General features: G+C 36.3%; 2 protein-coding genes across 2 annotated transcripts; both read right to left on the bottom strand.

Moving 5' to 3' along the window:
- Positions 1 to 374: 374 nt before the first annotated feature.
- Positions 375 to 6348, bottom strand: LOC113777867 (protein CROWDED NUCLEI 4). The gene is made up of 9 exons (XM_027323085.1): positions 5698 to 6348; positions 4969 to 5178; positions 4636 to 4889; positions 3946 to 4216; positions 3777 to 3860; positions 2268 to 3688; positions 2013 to 2175; positions 872 to 1040; positions 375 to 789 (listed from the first exon to the last, which is right to left on the bottom strand). Exons 1-8 carry the CDS (start codon positions 5920 to 5922, stop codon positions 939 to 941), a joined length of 2730 nt encoding a protein of 909 aa, XP_027178886.1. The 5' UTR covers positions 5923 to 6348; the 3' UTR covers positions 375 to 789; positions 872 to 938.
- A 2896-nt stretch (positions 6349 to 9244) lies between these two features.
- On the bottom strand, positions 9245 to 14503 carry LOC113777868 (lysosomal Pro-X carboxypeptidase-like). Its single transcript, XM_027323086.1, has 10 exons — positions 13956 to 14503; positions 13286 to 13472; positions 13066 to 13199; positions 12856 to 12968; positions 12637 to 12760; positions 12046 to 12195; positions 11778 to 11933; positions 10717 to 10796; positions 10586 to 10635; positions 9245 to 9656 (listed from the first exon to the last, which is right to left on the bottom strand). The coding sequence occupies exons 1-10, from the start codon at positions 14331 to 14333 to the stop codon at positions 9517 to 9519; spliced, it is 1512 nt and encodes a 503-aa protein (XP_027178887.1). The 5' UTR covers positions 14334 to 14503; the 3' UTR covers positions 9245 to 9516.
- Between the last annotated feature and the right edge of the window lie 717 nt (positions 14504 to 15220).

Raw genomic sequence — 15220 nt, 5'->3', positions numbered from 1 at the left:
TGGTCCCACGAAGGCTCAATTTTATAGTGTCAGCATGCTCATGCATACAACGTATTTACTTACACACGCATATGAAGAAAAAGATTGACGAGTTCAACTAACAATCACAGCTCTATATGATTCAGGGCATTCTAACCTGCATTGATTTGTTTCCTCCACAGAGCTGAGTCTTGCACTAAATCACAGCCACGGGGTTGCCTGATGATTAAGGAGTCCGCTCTAGCTCCCAAGGATGACCTATAACTAACTACATATAAATACTTTGTATACCGTGGGAACAGAATATGTGCTCCCCACTAACTCCTTAATGAATGGCAGCAGGCTGTGAACGGCAAAATAAATTTACAAAAGAGTTGGCAGCAAATCCATAAAAAGAGGGCGAGGAAAATATAAACTATACTATTGTGCAATGAGGTATCCGATTCTCAGATATCAAATATTGTAAAAACTAAACACCACGAAATACCAAGGACCCCAGAGTTCCAAGACGGTTAAATCCACATCTAAGCACCACATACTTCTCACTTGCATGTCTACATTACCAGCACAAGCACACACTGGTACAAAGTTATGAGCTAAAAACCAGCACAACTATACTAAAAACCTTCCTTTCAGCCAAGGAATGCTATCAAACACCTATTAACATCACCTACCTAACAAAAGCACGCATGATTAAAAGCTCACATAAAGTAGCATTTACAAGATTAGTCAGCTTAGAAGACTAATAGCAGGCCACGTTAAAAGAGCCCCCAGTATCTAGTCGCTTATCCTGACCATTTTGGTGCAGACCTGAAAGTAAAATCTACGCTGTCAAGAATAATGTCTGCATAGGAAAAAGGGAGAAGGTTGTGGAAAAAGAGGGGAGACATACTTCCATGGATAGCTATCTCCAAGAACCAAAGCTATATAAATGCAGCAAGAAGAATTTGCTTGTTTTTCTACCTCGCCACTCTAGCTTCGGTCTCAAGGTTTATATTGTCATTGCTCTTTAGCCCATTATTGTTATCAAGTATATCGTCACTTTCTTGGGGCACAAACTCCTGCAGATACAAACATTCAAGATTGCCAATGAGTTGAACAAGAAAAAGAATGATAAAAAAAAAACGAGCATTGAACACTGACAAGTTAGTCTATCTGATTCTAGAAGAAACAACAAACATACCAGGTTCACAGCAACTGAGAGTTAGTAGGTATAGTACATTATCACACGTAATTCCAAAAACAGTTGAGGTTGGAAGTTGAACTAGATATATCTACCAAGTTGATTCTTATAAAGCTAAAAAGGGGGGAAAATCAAGAATGCAACAAGAAAAATTAAAAAATATCCACACTACATGATGGTAAGGCATATAAATAGCGAGATATGAAGACCAATCACAATCTATTCTGCGCACTCATTCAATAAATGTCCAACTAAAATATTTCCCATCTTTAGAAGCTCAAAGCTAATAGCTGAAAGTCATATTTATACAAATTGCAATGCAATTCAAGTGGCATCAAATGAGCTCGGAATCCGTGGTCAAGCATTAAGCTTAAGATGAACAATAGATTTCACAGTTCTCCAGTTAGCAGCAGTAGTTACCTGTACTGCAACATAATAAGACATCTAACATGAGCAAAACCAACTACATTTGCATCTAGTAAAAGTAATTCATCAAGACTATTTAAAATTGTTGAGCTCCGCTTAAGTAACAAAGGCCACAAGATTGGACAATCATTGTTTTGAAATGGTAAAAAAAATAGAATATTTATGCCACGAGTATGTTCAACAAAAAAATATAAAAGCCATCTACTACCCATATATTGACGGGATGAATCAACTTGTAACTACAGAAGTGAGACCAAAACAAAAAATTGTGGAATTGCCAACACCAATTTAAATCAGGAACGCAATCATGATTATAGCTACCAGCTATATGTGGCAGTCTATAATTTCAAAATTTTTTTAAAGATCAACAAGAATTCACCTAAAGAACCACAAACAATGATGACAAGACAAGGTGTTCTATTACCTGACTATCCCCACTAGCTCTTCCAACATCTACTGAGGTTACTTCCCGAATCGTTATGATTTTATCTATATATACAGTGGTCTCCTCAGCACCAACAGGAGTTTGGTTAATTGGTTTTGCAGCATTCACAGCCTCTGCAGCATTTGCTTCTTTTGATAATGCACTATATGTAAACCACCCAGTCAAAATGCAACAGAAACAAATAATGTCAACACACAGGCATAATCAAACTACTTTTTGGGGGTTGGTAAGTACCTTGGAGAAAAACTGTCCAAAGCAACATCTTTCTCTTGCCTTCTCTTTTTGCTACTTGGAGTTTGCTCAAGCAGTGTATCAGCACAGCGCTTAAGCCAAGACAAAGGAGCAGAGAGAGCAGACGGTCCAGTATCTGATCGACCTGAATTGTGCGCAGTACCATTTGAATCTATTTTATTCTTTGCCGGCACCTTTCGTGGAGTGATACGATCTGGAATGACTTTTAAGTCCTCCAATTTCTTCAATTCCTCAATCTGAGCAAGAATCTCTCCCCTATCTGCATGCAGTAGTTCTCTCTGTTTTTCCAATTTCTCTCTCTGCAACTTAAGTTCTTCTATAGAACGATTTAGCTCAGCCCATTCCTCATCTCGTTTTTCACGGTCCAATTGGATCTCCTTTTTTTCAGCATCCAGTCTTTTCATTTCTGAGTTAACAAATTCCATTTCCTTCTGCACAGTTTCTCTAAGAGAAGCAATCTCCTGAAGTTCTTTCTTCTTTTCTTCATCAAAAACTTCCATTCTTTCCTTGAGATAACTTTCTATCTCTTCACGCCTCTTTTCAACACGGTTCACAAGTTCATTTTTCTGCACTTCAATGTCTCGCAAAATCTCTGTACGTTCTTTTTGAATTTTGTTGAACCACTCAGACCTTTCACACTCTAACTCGCTCATGAAGGTTTGACGATCACAAGAAAGAGACTCAAGATCACGTTTATACTGATCACGTATTGCATCCTTCTCCAATTTGAGGTTGTTGCGCTCATCCTTAAGAAACTTGTAAATGGCTAACCTCTCTTCAGCAACACGTTCTTCTTCTTTTCTGAGCTCACCTCTTTTCTCATCAATTAATTCCCATTCAGTCTCAAACTTTGCTTTCTCTGCTTTCAGCTGATCTGCTTCAGCCTCAAGCTCCAGCTTCTGTGCTGTGATCATGTCAATCTCGTCCTTCAATCTTTTTTCTAGAACCAGTAAATCATTTGTTTCACTTGTCATTGCCTCCATTTTCTCTTCAGCATAACATATTTGTTTCTTTTTCTCCTCCAAAGAATCCAAAGACTTTTGGAGGTCAAGCTTTATTTGGTTGATCTCTTCTTTATCTTTCTCCAGCAGGGACTTAGTCAACTCCACCTCTCCCTCAGCAGCAACAAGGTTTTTTTCTTTTTCTTCAAGTGAATGAAGCCTTTCTTCCAAATCTTTCTCCTTTTCCACAATTGCTTTTGCTTGAATCTCTAAATCATGCTCTTTATCCTTCACAAGCTCCTCCTTTTGCGTCATATCGATTTCCCTCAACTCCCAAGTCCGCCTCTTGGATTCAATTTCTTCTTCCACCAATTTGCGTGTCATTTCCATCTCTGCCTCAAAAGCAGACTTTTGTACATTCCATGCAGCTTCACGATCATCTACTGCTTGTTGAACCCCATCCTACATAATGCATCCAGAAGCAAGTTTAAGCGGAATTTTACCCAATGAACAAACATCTTGCTAAGTTTCTGTTCTTATAATAACTTACAAACTCTTTGTTAGCTAATTTCCCTTGTAGAATAAGCAGCTCTTCCTCTTTCTTTGTAAGTTCACACTCCTTGCTGATAACAGCCTGTAGGGACATAAAATTGGAAAAAAAGAATATTGACAAAACCATTTAGAAGCACGGAATTAATCAGGAAACTTTGACAACAAACCTCCTCTCTTGCTGACAAGGACGTTTGTAAAAGATCCAAATCTTGTTTTTTCTCAAAAAGAACTTTGCGCTCGTTCTCTACATCCAACTTTGAAGCTTCCAATTGCTTCTCAAGCCTGGTTAATTCTTGAGATCTGTTAAAAACGTACTCCTCCCTTTGGTTAAGTAAAGATTGCCCATCAAGCAATCTGTCTTGAGACTGCTGCAAAACTTTTTGCCTTTCACGTAAAGATTGCCTCTCAGAGTGGATTTCATTCTCTTTGTTGTCACACCTAGAATGTAAGAAAAAGACGAACTCATGATTTAATCACCCTCAATACATTCAAATTCCAGAAGCTGAAATGTAAGTTAGAATTACAGTTAGCTTAACAATATTTCACAATAGGGTACTTCAATATATGCTGACTTCCGAGCAATAATTAAACTAAGACCAGAACAGAGACTAGAGATAATGAAATACATGGCACACATGCATGAAAAGAATTGCTACAATTAACTCAACTGCTCAGATTATTTCACAGTAAAATGCCAGGCACGGAGCATCTAGTAATAAATTAGCATGACAGAACAGACATACATAAGGACCTGGAAAATATCCCCACCAACCGCAAAAAAAAGGGGAACAAAGAAAGAATAAAAGCAATGTCTTTCCTTTTAGATACAAGAGACCAATATGATTCAGAAGACTTACTCAGATTTGAATGACAAGATCCGCCTTCTAAGGTCATCTTCACGTTCTTCAACTTCACGTAGCTTTCTTTCAGCAGCTCGGTGATATCGACTAGCTTCTGCTTCCAATGATTCTGCTGCACAGAGTTTTGCCTGAACCTCAGTTAATTTCTTCTGAGCATCCTCTGTCACACTTCGTGCTTCAGCCAATTTACTCTCAGCTGCAACTTTTGCCTCAGCAGACTCTGCTCTCATCTCATGCAGTGCTTTCTCAATCTACAACAACAGAAAGTCAAGAACAAACAAGCAAAATACAGTGACACATGGAAAAAGAAGGAACTTTGAACATTCATACATTTGCAACACATTCTTTCTCAACACCAAGAGCTTTCTTAAGAGCATCTTCTCGCTTCTTTGCTTCAGCCAAATCAGATGCACGTGCAGCCTGTTCACGCTTATAGTTCAACTCAGCAGCATCAGCAGCAGCTTTCAATTGATCATACTTTGAAACCCACTCTTTTCTTTCCAAGAGGATAAGACCCATATGATGTTCAATATCGTATTTCTGAAAATCAAACCACAGATTCTGTCAAATTGATGAGTAACAGTACTTCAAGACCCTAGACAAAATCCTTGCTTTTTCCCCCATAGATCCCCCACTTTTCTCCGCCTTTGGGAGGGAATACCAGGAGAAAAGAAAAAAGAAATTTGATTTTGGTCATAAATGTTCAGGAAGACTTAGTTACAAAAAGTAATAACAACCATTTAACTTCATGTCCTACAGCATTTCCCTGTCTTCACATAATTCTGTGTAAAACAACCAAAGAGTACAAATTTGATTATCCATTAATAGAAAACAGTAAATTTCAAGAATCCCCAATTGGAGAATCAGCATATTTAATTAAAATCAATCAACTTCCTTCTAAGTTATCAACAACCAGAGAAGAATCGGCAAGTAAAATCACAGCATTCCCTAACAATAACTACAAAGTCAGAAATTCTTGATTATGGAAAGTGCAGAAAGGGTATAAGAAGGGGAAAAAATGCAAAAATAAGTAAACTGATTTAAAAAGGGGGAAAAAACCTCAGCTTCAAGGCGGGCAATATTGGCGATAAGAGCAGCCTTGTCCCTCCGTTTGATAGACTCTTCATCGAAACCAGCCTCTTTAAGTCGCTTCCATATGGCTTCATCAGTCAACGGCGTCCTGAAAACTCTACCACCAGAATCCGGCACAGTAAATGGCGTCATCAGAGTAGTCACCTGAGTCTTTGGTGTCAGTGCTAATCTCTCTGACAGAGGACTCGCCATCCTCTCTGAACAATAATAAATTTTTTTAAAAAAAAAAAAAGAAAAAAGGAATGGATAAGAAAAGATAAAACCCCTAGCTTGTTTTTTTCCCTAAATTTATTTCTGCTGAAGTCTTCAACAACTTAAATGCAGATCAAAGTTGGGTTCTCGAGCAAGAACTGGGTGGTGAAGACCCACGAAAACTGCCCTCTACTTGCTTTTTTCCCCCCTTTGTTTTATGCCTTTTTCTTAGCGGCGAGTGGTGGTGGACAACTGGGGCCTCGGTTGCTCTGAGTTGGAAACTGGAATGGAATTAAAATATGATTTGATTTGAATCGGCAGCAAAGGAAGAAAGAGGGCTTCGTTTCCAGGTAAAGGTAGTACAACTGCTAAAATAGAGAATAACCCAGCAAGTAATTAGAGGAAATGATGAGGTTTAGTGAGGGTTTCTTCTCATTATTATAAGTGTTCTTTTAAGTTTTCATTACCGAAAATCACACATCTGGAGTCTGGACCCTGAAATTCAAAACTTTAAAATGGGTGTTAATATGCAAACCTCTCCGGCTTAAATTAATTGCTCGAGTCTTACGGTGGAAGCTGAAGAAAGAAAAGGAAAGTCCTACGGAAGGTCAGCAGCTGTCGAGGACTAACTATGACTAGCAGAATAAATTGTGCGCTACTCCTAAGTACCTATCAAAGCTTTTGCGTTAATTACAAATAATCTCCTTAAGCTATAGCCTGACTCTCGTTTTATTCACTGACCATTTTTGATACTTCACCCACCAAACTATCATTTTGAAAGGCATTATTAAAATAATAATAATAAAACTTATATAATGTGCTGTAAAATTGATGAATTTCAATTTTCAAATCACAACTTAAAGAATTAAGGCTTACAAAATGCAGAAATGTTTGGATTGTAAATTATTACACCTTACTTACACAAACTAACTTGCTTGCATCATCAACACATTTTCCAATCACTTTTTTATCTCACATACACCATATCAAAAAAGTACAACAGTATTTTTTTTTATAAAATTATCTCAAATAATTTACTGTCCAAGCACGATTAAAATCGTTTTTTAAAACCTTTTAATCCCTTTCCCCACCCCCAAATTGCCAGACAGATTCCTTCCATTAGCCATTCCCTGACCATTGGACAGAAGACAAGGATTGAGCTCCCTTTTAATCTCACTATGTAGAGTCTACATCCATATCCCAAAAAGTGGAACAAGTACAATTCCTTTGTTTTTTTTCCCTTCAATCCAAATGGGGCCTCTTCTTTGTTTTTTTTATATAAAAATTTTAATACTCTATGATTATTTTTTTTATTCATTACTCATCAAAGAAGTACAAGGCTATGGAGTGAAGAAAATAGAAAGAAGATAAGAGAAACAGAAGGAAGAAAAAAGAGTAAACACGAAAAATCAAAAGCAAGTTTATTGAGGGACAATTTTGTCTCATAGAGAGTAAAACCACACAATTCAAAGGTTGGGATTAAAGTGAAAATTAGGTTATACCTTAAGAAGATTTATTCTGATTGACCTAAAACTTTTCTTCTTTTTTTTTTGGGTTTTCCTGAGCACTCCTTTTTTTAACCATGGCTAAGCCATACACGTGGTGAGACTGAGACCACCCCTTGTCAATTTCGCTTTTGTGAAGGGGTAAGAAAATTCAACCAAAAAACAAACAGAGTGGAGATTGGTTTTTGTTTGATAGAAAAAGGGATAATTTCAGAAACCTCCCCTGAGGTTTCTGACATTTACACTCACCTCCCCTGTGGTTTGAACAATTACACTAACCTCCCCTGAGGTTACTAATCCTTTACAAATTCAGTCCAAATGATTAAAATATTGTTTTAGAGAGTGAAATTAGAATTTTGTACCTGATTTGCCCTTTGTGCTACATGTCCAATGAATGACAAAGTATTACAAATTAATTAATAATTAATAAATTTTAAGGAGCGTAGTTTATAGGCAAATACGTATTACTTATTTAAAGTACCAGCTCTTTACGGGTATTTTACTTTCAAACATTTACTTTATTACAAATATTTATTCTCAAATACAGATTTGTATTTACTCTCAAATATTTAATTTTTGTTAAATAAAAAACCTACCGGTTTTTCTTTCGTAGAAATATTAATATAACACTTTTTCAATTTTAGTTATAAATATTTATGTATTTAGCATAAATTAAATGATTCAGGATAAAATACTCATAAAGAGCTAATACTTTACTCATGTAATGGATGAAAATCATAAAAAATTAATACTTTATGGGCCATTTCTTTTTTTAAAAAAATATTTAATTTATATTAAATAGATAACCTACTGATTTTCTTTTTGCGAGAATATTACTGTAACACTTTTTAATTTTTAATCACAAACGTTAATATATTTATCATAAATTAAATATTTGAAAATAAAATATCTGTACTGATTTAAGTTAAGGAGTGTAGTTTATTGATTTAAGTAAGGAGTGTAGTTTATAGGCAAATACACATAACCTATTTAAAGTACCCGCCCTTTACAGATATTTTATTTTCAAATATTTAATTTATGATAAATATATTAACGTTTGTGATTAAAAATTAAAAAGTGTTACAGTAATATTCTCGCAAAAAGAAAATCAGTAGGTTATCTATTTAATATAAATTAAATATTTTTTAAAAAAAGAAATGGCCCATAAAGTATTAATTTTTTATTATTTTCATCAATTACATGAGTAAAGTATTAGCTCTTTATGAGTATTTTATCCTGAATCATTTAATTTATGTTAAATACATAAATATTTATAACTAAAATTGAAAAAGTGTTATATTAATATTTCTACGGAAGAAAAACTGGTAGGTTTTTTATTTAACAAAAATTAAATATTTGAGAGTAAATAGAAATCTGTATTTGAGAATAAATATTTGTAATAAAGTAAATGTTTGAAAGTAAAATACATGTAAAGAGCCGGTACTTTAAATAAGTAATACGTATTTGCCTATAAATTACGCTCCTTAAAGTTTATTAATTATTAATTAATTTGTAATACTTTGTCATTCATTGGACACGTAGCACAAAGGGCAAATCAGATACAAAATTCTAATTTCACTTTCTAAAATAATATTTTAATCATTTGGACTGGATTTGTAAAGGATTAGTAACCTCAGGGGAGGTTAGTGTAATTGTTCAAACCACAGGGGAGGTGAGTGTAAATGTCAGAAACCTCAGGGGAGATTTCTGAAATTATCCCATAGAAAAACCATCGCTCATCATGAACGAAAGCATGACACTGAAATTATCCCATAAGTCACTTACAAATTTTCATGAATCGCCTATAAACACAATCCTTACATACATTGGTAGTTTGATACTCCTTAATCATATGTTTGTAACTTCATGGCTAATGCAGTAGTCCTGACTAAACGCATTAGTAAAGGACATAAAAACGCAAAATCAAAGCGCAACTCTACTATTGTACTAAATTCTCTAACTAGTACTTTTCATCGGAGTTAATTCATGTTTCAACCGGTAGACGGTGGCATTTGTCTGATAACAGTAGGAGCAACGAGAGCTTTAGAATTGGAGACTGCGAGATGAGCAAAACCAGAGACCTTAATCGTTACGCCGTGAATGTTGCCCTTTTGTTATCGTAGTACTCCTGCAACCACTTCTTGATCAGCTTCACTTCAGATTCCCGTTGGTCCACTAACCAATCGGGATCCTCATCGGTTGCTGCGCGTAAATCTAAGTGATGAGCACCTGAGACACCGACAAAACGGTTCATCAGTCGATTGAAGCATTTACACTGGCTTGTTGTAATTGCTAAACCACAGCAACATAATCAAAATTATGCTCTTTCATGCATGAGGGAAATAGAAGCTGACTTTGCTGGGATTTGAATGAATGGAGTAATATGGCAGGTATAACCCTGGTAAGATTAAAGGAGCACTGACCCTAAGTTTTGGAGGTCTGTGTAAAGTTTTAATATACAAAAGTATAATCTTTAGGTTCTTGGGTGGAGCACATAACCTGATATCCTTGGTTATATAACACCTATTAGTTTTAATAAACTCAATTACTTCAAGATATTGAATATTCATCGCCGAATACAAATACCCGAATTAACACTAGTGGTCAAAGACAAGCCCATATATGGCATGTACATATCGGTACAAGGAAGAAAATATAAATTAACAGGCTTGCTGACAAGTGGAGAATGAATGCAATGGCCACCAGCAGAAGAGCTATTTAACCGGTAAGGCATGGACTACTGGTAATGGACATGACGAAGCAATGAAAGCTTTTTACTCTATATCACTAGCTTTGGCATGAATCACCTGATATTTAATCCTAGAAACTCTAAATTGTAAATTAAGGTTTATAGTAGTGTTATTTCTACGAATATTGCACTTTCTAACATAGATTTAAGAAAATATCTTCTTTTTTTTTATTGCTCATTTCATAATTGACAAGTGGAATTTTTCAAACTTGAATTCGGTTTCTGTAAATCAATTTCACAGAATTCAAACAAACAGATCTTAGACTGCAGTGATGCAGGGTATGATGTGGATGAGAAGACAGAATTCAAGATCAGTTTAGCATGTGATCTCATTGATGAGAGTGAAAACTTGTGGCATAAAATTAGTTCAATGTTGCTACTATGAGACCAGAAAGATAGAAAAACTTACCTTTTTCTGTAACAAGTGCAACAATAGTTTCTGAAACATCCTCCAGAACACTGCAGCACATACATTTTAGTCAAACGTTGGTGAATGAATGCTCCATGATTTTATAGATTCATAGTAAACTAAGAGGTCACCTGCCGCCACTCCATGGATCTAATAGGCCGTTTGAGAAAATGATGTTACTACCAAATTTTTTCAGAACATTTTTGAAATCCTGAGCAACAAGAAAGAAGCAAATTTATTAGACCAGAAAAGCTAAAATTTGGCATCATGCTCGCCTCCAAGGACAGGTACAAAGAACAAGATTCCATTTATGATTTAGAAGGTTGCAAAGCTGAATAATCAGTAGATAAGTAGGATGTAAGAATATGTTTAGCCTCTGGTTGCTGCAGTATATGGTCAACAGATATCAGCTAAATTTAAATTATGCATATTTTGGGTAACAGGCACTGTTTAGGTGCTAGACAAGATTGATGCAACTTTTAGCTCAGATATGATTTAAATTAAAGATATGCCCTAGAATCTTTTTAATACATGCTGCAAGATTTCATGCTCCATGATAAAAATGGCAGTCATAATTCAGAAGGAAGTCACCCATCAGAGAATGATGGGCCCAGTAACAGTGCCAAATTGAACATATTCTCCAGAAACAACAAAATCGGAACCAATATGCAGGGAACATTTAAGTAAGACATAAAATAGCTAATATAGATATAATCCATGATGGACATCAAGACACTTGGTATCGTTTTCTCTATCTCCAAAACCCACAGCTTCCGTGATGAGAAAGATGTTCTTTTCTATATTTTGTTTGAGCTTATAATAGAACTCGGATTCTATGTAGAAACTATTACAACTTGCATACATTTCACTCTCCACCAGCAACCACACTCTTAGCTTCCTTCCCCCCTTCCTCTACTTCTTTTTTGCTTGCCAAGTTACAAGACAGCCGTGTTAAAGCCTCACTATTTTCAACCACATTTACATCTTTCTACAAATCAATAAATGGTTTCCAAGCTGCATGAAGATTCAAAAGTCAACAAATTTAGCTCAAGAAAATCATTTGTAATGAATAGCCTTCTAACAGATCACTGAAAAGTTGAAGATGCTCTTCTCAAGGAAGTTAAAGAAAGACAGGACAAAAAGAGAAGCAAGTAGGTCATCCAGCAACTTAGTTAAAGCATTATTCATGTACATGTCCACCAAATTCAGTAGAAATCCATGTAGGCCTTGGCTTGACATTATAATCCTTCAGACATCGTTCCTCATCATCAGCATAATTATACTCAAATTCTGGAAACATGCTCGTGTTTTTGCTACTAGCAAATGGCATAACCATTTCAGTACAAGCCTGAAAATGTAGAAAGAAACCAAGAATATCAACATAGTGGTATCCCTTGGAGCATGCATATATTTATTTCGCCAGTTAAAATGCAAGAAATCTTTTTTGTGAAAATTGACACCTGCCAATCCCACCCGATCATGCCATGGGGGTCGTCATCCAGGTTAAAGCAATCAACGGTTCCAGTGTAATTATAGTAGACATTAACTCCTTCATATACACGCTGCAGGGTGCTTGTCCCATCAGGACAACTGTCAATCCTTCTGCATAGCTGAAAAAGAAGAAAAACAGTTGCATAACAAGGCCCTGTGACTAATAAGGGCTAGACAAGTTATCATTTAAGAGATATCTACAACCAGAGGCATCAATCCAAATTCAAGCCAGACAAGATAACATAAGGAAAAACATCAAACCACATTGCCAACAGTTTATAGGACATAGCTCATTTAAATGCTAGGGAAAGGATATACATCCAGAGAAGAACACCTTGTCTTTTTCTCATCTTCAGGTGGTAACCACCTCAGTTACTAAAAGACGATATTATAATCAGGGTAGTTTTCAAGAAACTTTAGCTAGAAAAGTTTCTAGGAAATTAGGACTAAGAAATATCGTCCATAAGAGACAAGCAAACTTGATAATTTTGACACTTGTAGCTCCTGCCAAGCTATAAAAAACATCCAACCCAATCAAAAGATTCAGTCCCAAAAAGAACCTCTTTTATTGGATTCCCAGGCAAAGGCATCAAGAAGTCAGCAGGATATGGATAGTCAGCCATTGCCAAATAACTATAAGCAGAGTCGAGCCAATCAGAAAGATCTTCACTGCTATCCAGCTTCCTGACCAATTATTTCAATTGGATCAGGAGACTTGAGAAGAATGTTATCAAGAATGTTATCTATTTGATGACAAAATTACAGTGACATGCCCTTACCGACAGAAATGAAAAGCCTTTGTCAGCTGGTTAAGTCCATCGTTTTCTTCTCCCTTTGATGCAATTATATCCCAAGACTCTTTGATTGTGTTGAAGCAGCTAATACTCTCGCGCTATGGATGTAAATACACAATCGACATCAGGTTTAAAGTGCAGTACAAAATCACACATCATAATACAAACCAGGTACACGAGCAACTTAAAACATACTCTAAAATCATTAGAGACTATGTCATAGTAAGTTTCAGGAGGCACAATATCTTCAAACTGAAGAACTGGTGCTGAGGAAGCCAATGCCCCAATAGCAATATGAGGATACTTTAGCCGCATCCATGCTGCTAGCACTGCATCATGTGCCATTATATTCAGTGCTGATAAATATATCATCAAAACATAGAGATACGAGATGCAAACTGATACCGTCACTCACTTCCTCCATACGATCCACCAAATAAGACTACAGGGCAAGCTTGAGCAGAAAGATTCCGTTTAAGCTCAGTGATGAAAACAGCATAATCAGCAAGCGCTTGCTCAGCTGTTAAATATGACAATGTACTCGCGTTCTTGTATGCAATCTCCCGACTTCCATATGGCATTGACTCCCCGTAGTACCGGTGCTGCCAATCAAAATTCTCAATCTAATTAGACAAATGCACGGGACAAGGACAAAAACCTAACCAACCCCCCCCCCTTCCCAACCTAATACATTTACATCACTCAAACTAAAGTGGCCTCTTTAACATTTACGTCCCACCAAGGAAAAGAAGACAAAGATCAAATTGAGGGTCCAACAAATATGTCTGTTCCTACAACATATATCAGAATCAACCTTTTAATCTCAACTTTATATAATTATATTTGTAGAAGATTTATGTAAAGCAGACAGCTTTTACCAGTACATTCAACCATTATTGCACCCAAATGACACGAGTCTTGTACAGAATTAGAAGGCAATGTTCAACTTTGATTTATGGTATAAAGCATTTACCTTTTTCATTTTTTGTTTAAATTGATCAAAGTACCCTTCTAATCTGTATTATGAGAAAAATGGTCTTTGTTGAATCCTACAAAGTAGTTCGTAGAAGTATAATCAATCTAACCTCTGGAAAAATGATCATGGCGCCGAAGCGGGGGGCAATTTCCCAAACAAAGCCAGTGTTGGCAGCGAACCATTCAATATTGCCTTCATTGCCGCAGTAGAAGAGGATGGGGCCGAGACGGGAAGGCCCCAGCCAGTGCTGAGTATTGATCAAGTATTTCTGGCGGAAAGATGGGAGGTCGGCGAAGCTGAAGTGGTCAAGCCGCTGCTCAAAGTATCGGGTCTCGTATTTTTGGTCCGTCGGTTGGTGGAGGTGGGAGAATTTACCGAGAAAGCGAGGGGCATGTTTGGAAGATCGAGGGGGATAAGAGTTAGCTGAGGAGGAGAGGGACAGAAGGATTAGGAAAGAGAGCACGAGAGGGAATGGTGGAGTGGCCATTATCTTAGTTGACAACCTCCTTCAGGCCATAGGCAGGGGAAGTGGGTGGTGGTACGAGTGATAAAGAGCTGTGTAGGTACTGCTGTTAGATTTTCTGTGTACAGTTTCCGTCTCCGGCGACTTTGGAAACACAAGTCAACAAACTAGTAGTACACTTCGTAATGTATTGTTTAACAGAGGTCGAACCGTAGAAGAAGAAGTCTCGGAGGTCATTTGATACTTATAACAACTCATGTTGTCTGAGACATGCGTAACAACTTACGTGATTTCATTAATCAAATTCTACTTTGAAATCCATTTAATTATTTATCTCTGAGAATATTACTAAACCCAGTCTTTTTCTAGTGATTTCATTAATCAAATTCTACTTTGAAATCCATTTAATTATTTATCTCTGAGAATATTACTAAAAAGCCGGCAACTCTTGTGGTTCCTGAGGACCTTAATAAACTACCCAAATCCCCCTCCCAATTTCGATGTGGGACAAACCTAAGCACTCAAAGCCTCACGCACTAAAGAGCAACGCACACCCCAAGCGGACAGTTTGTCTTTTTCTAGTCAACAGATTGACTTTTGCAATTTAGTAAAGTAACTCCAATTTACTAAACCCAGTCAGTGCATCATTAATCTATAAACTCTAAATTTATAATCAGAATTATTCTCAATCCTCTCAGCATTAGATATTTTTTGTTACTCTATACACTTTTTTTTTAATTTGAATATTTGTCATTGACTTGAAATTTCAGAAAATCATTCTCAAATAACTGGTGATTTACTTGAAATGGAATTCTAAAAAATTACTACACCTATTATGAAAAAAAAAATTTATTTGTAGATGTCAAATTTGTTACCATTATCAAATTTTTAAGGTGAGATCCGATAAGAGA

This window comes from Coffea eugenioides, chromosome 7 (assembly GCF_003713205.1).
Source record: "Coffea eugenioides isolate CCC68of chromosome 7, Ceug_1.0, whole genome shotgun sequence".
In the NCBI taxonomy this organism is placed as follows: Eukaryota; Viridiplantae; Streptophyta; class Magnoliopsida; order Gentianales; family Rubiaceae; genus Coffea; species Coffea eugenioides.
Note: the sequence above shows the minus strand (reverse complement) of the source record. Positions and strands in the feature narration are given on the sequence as shown.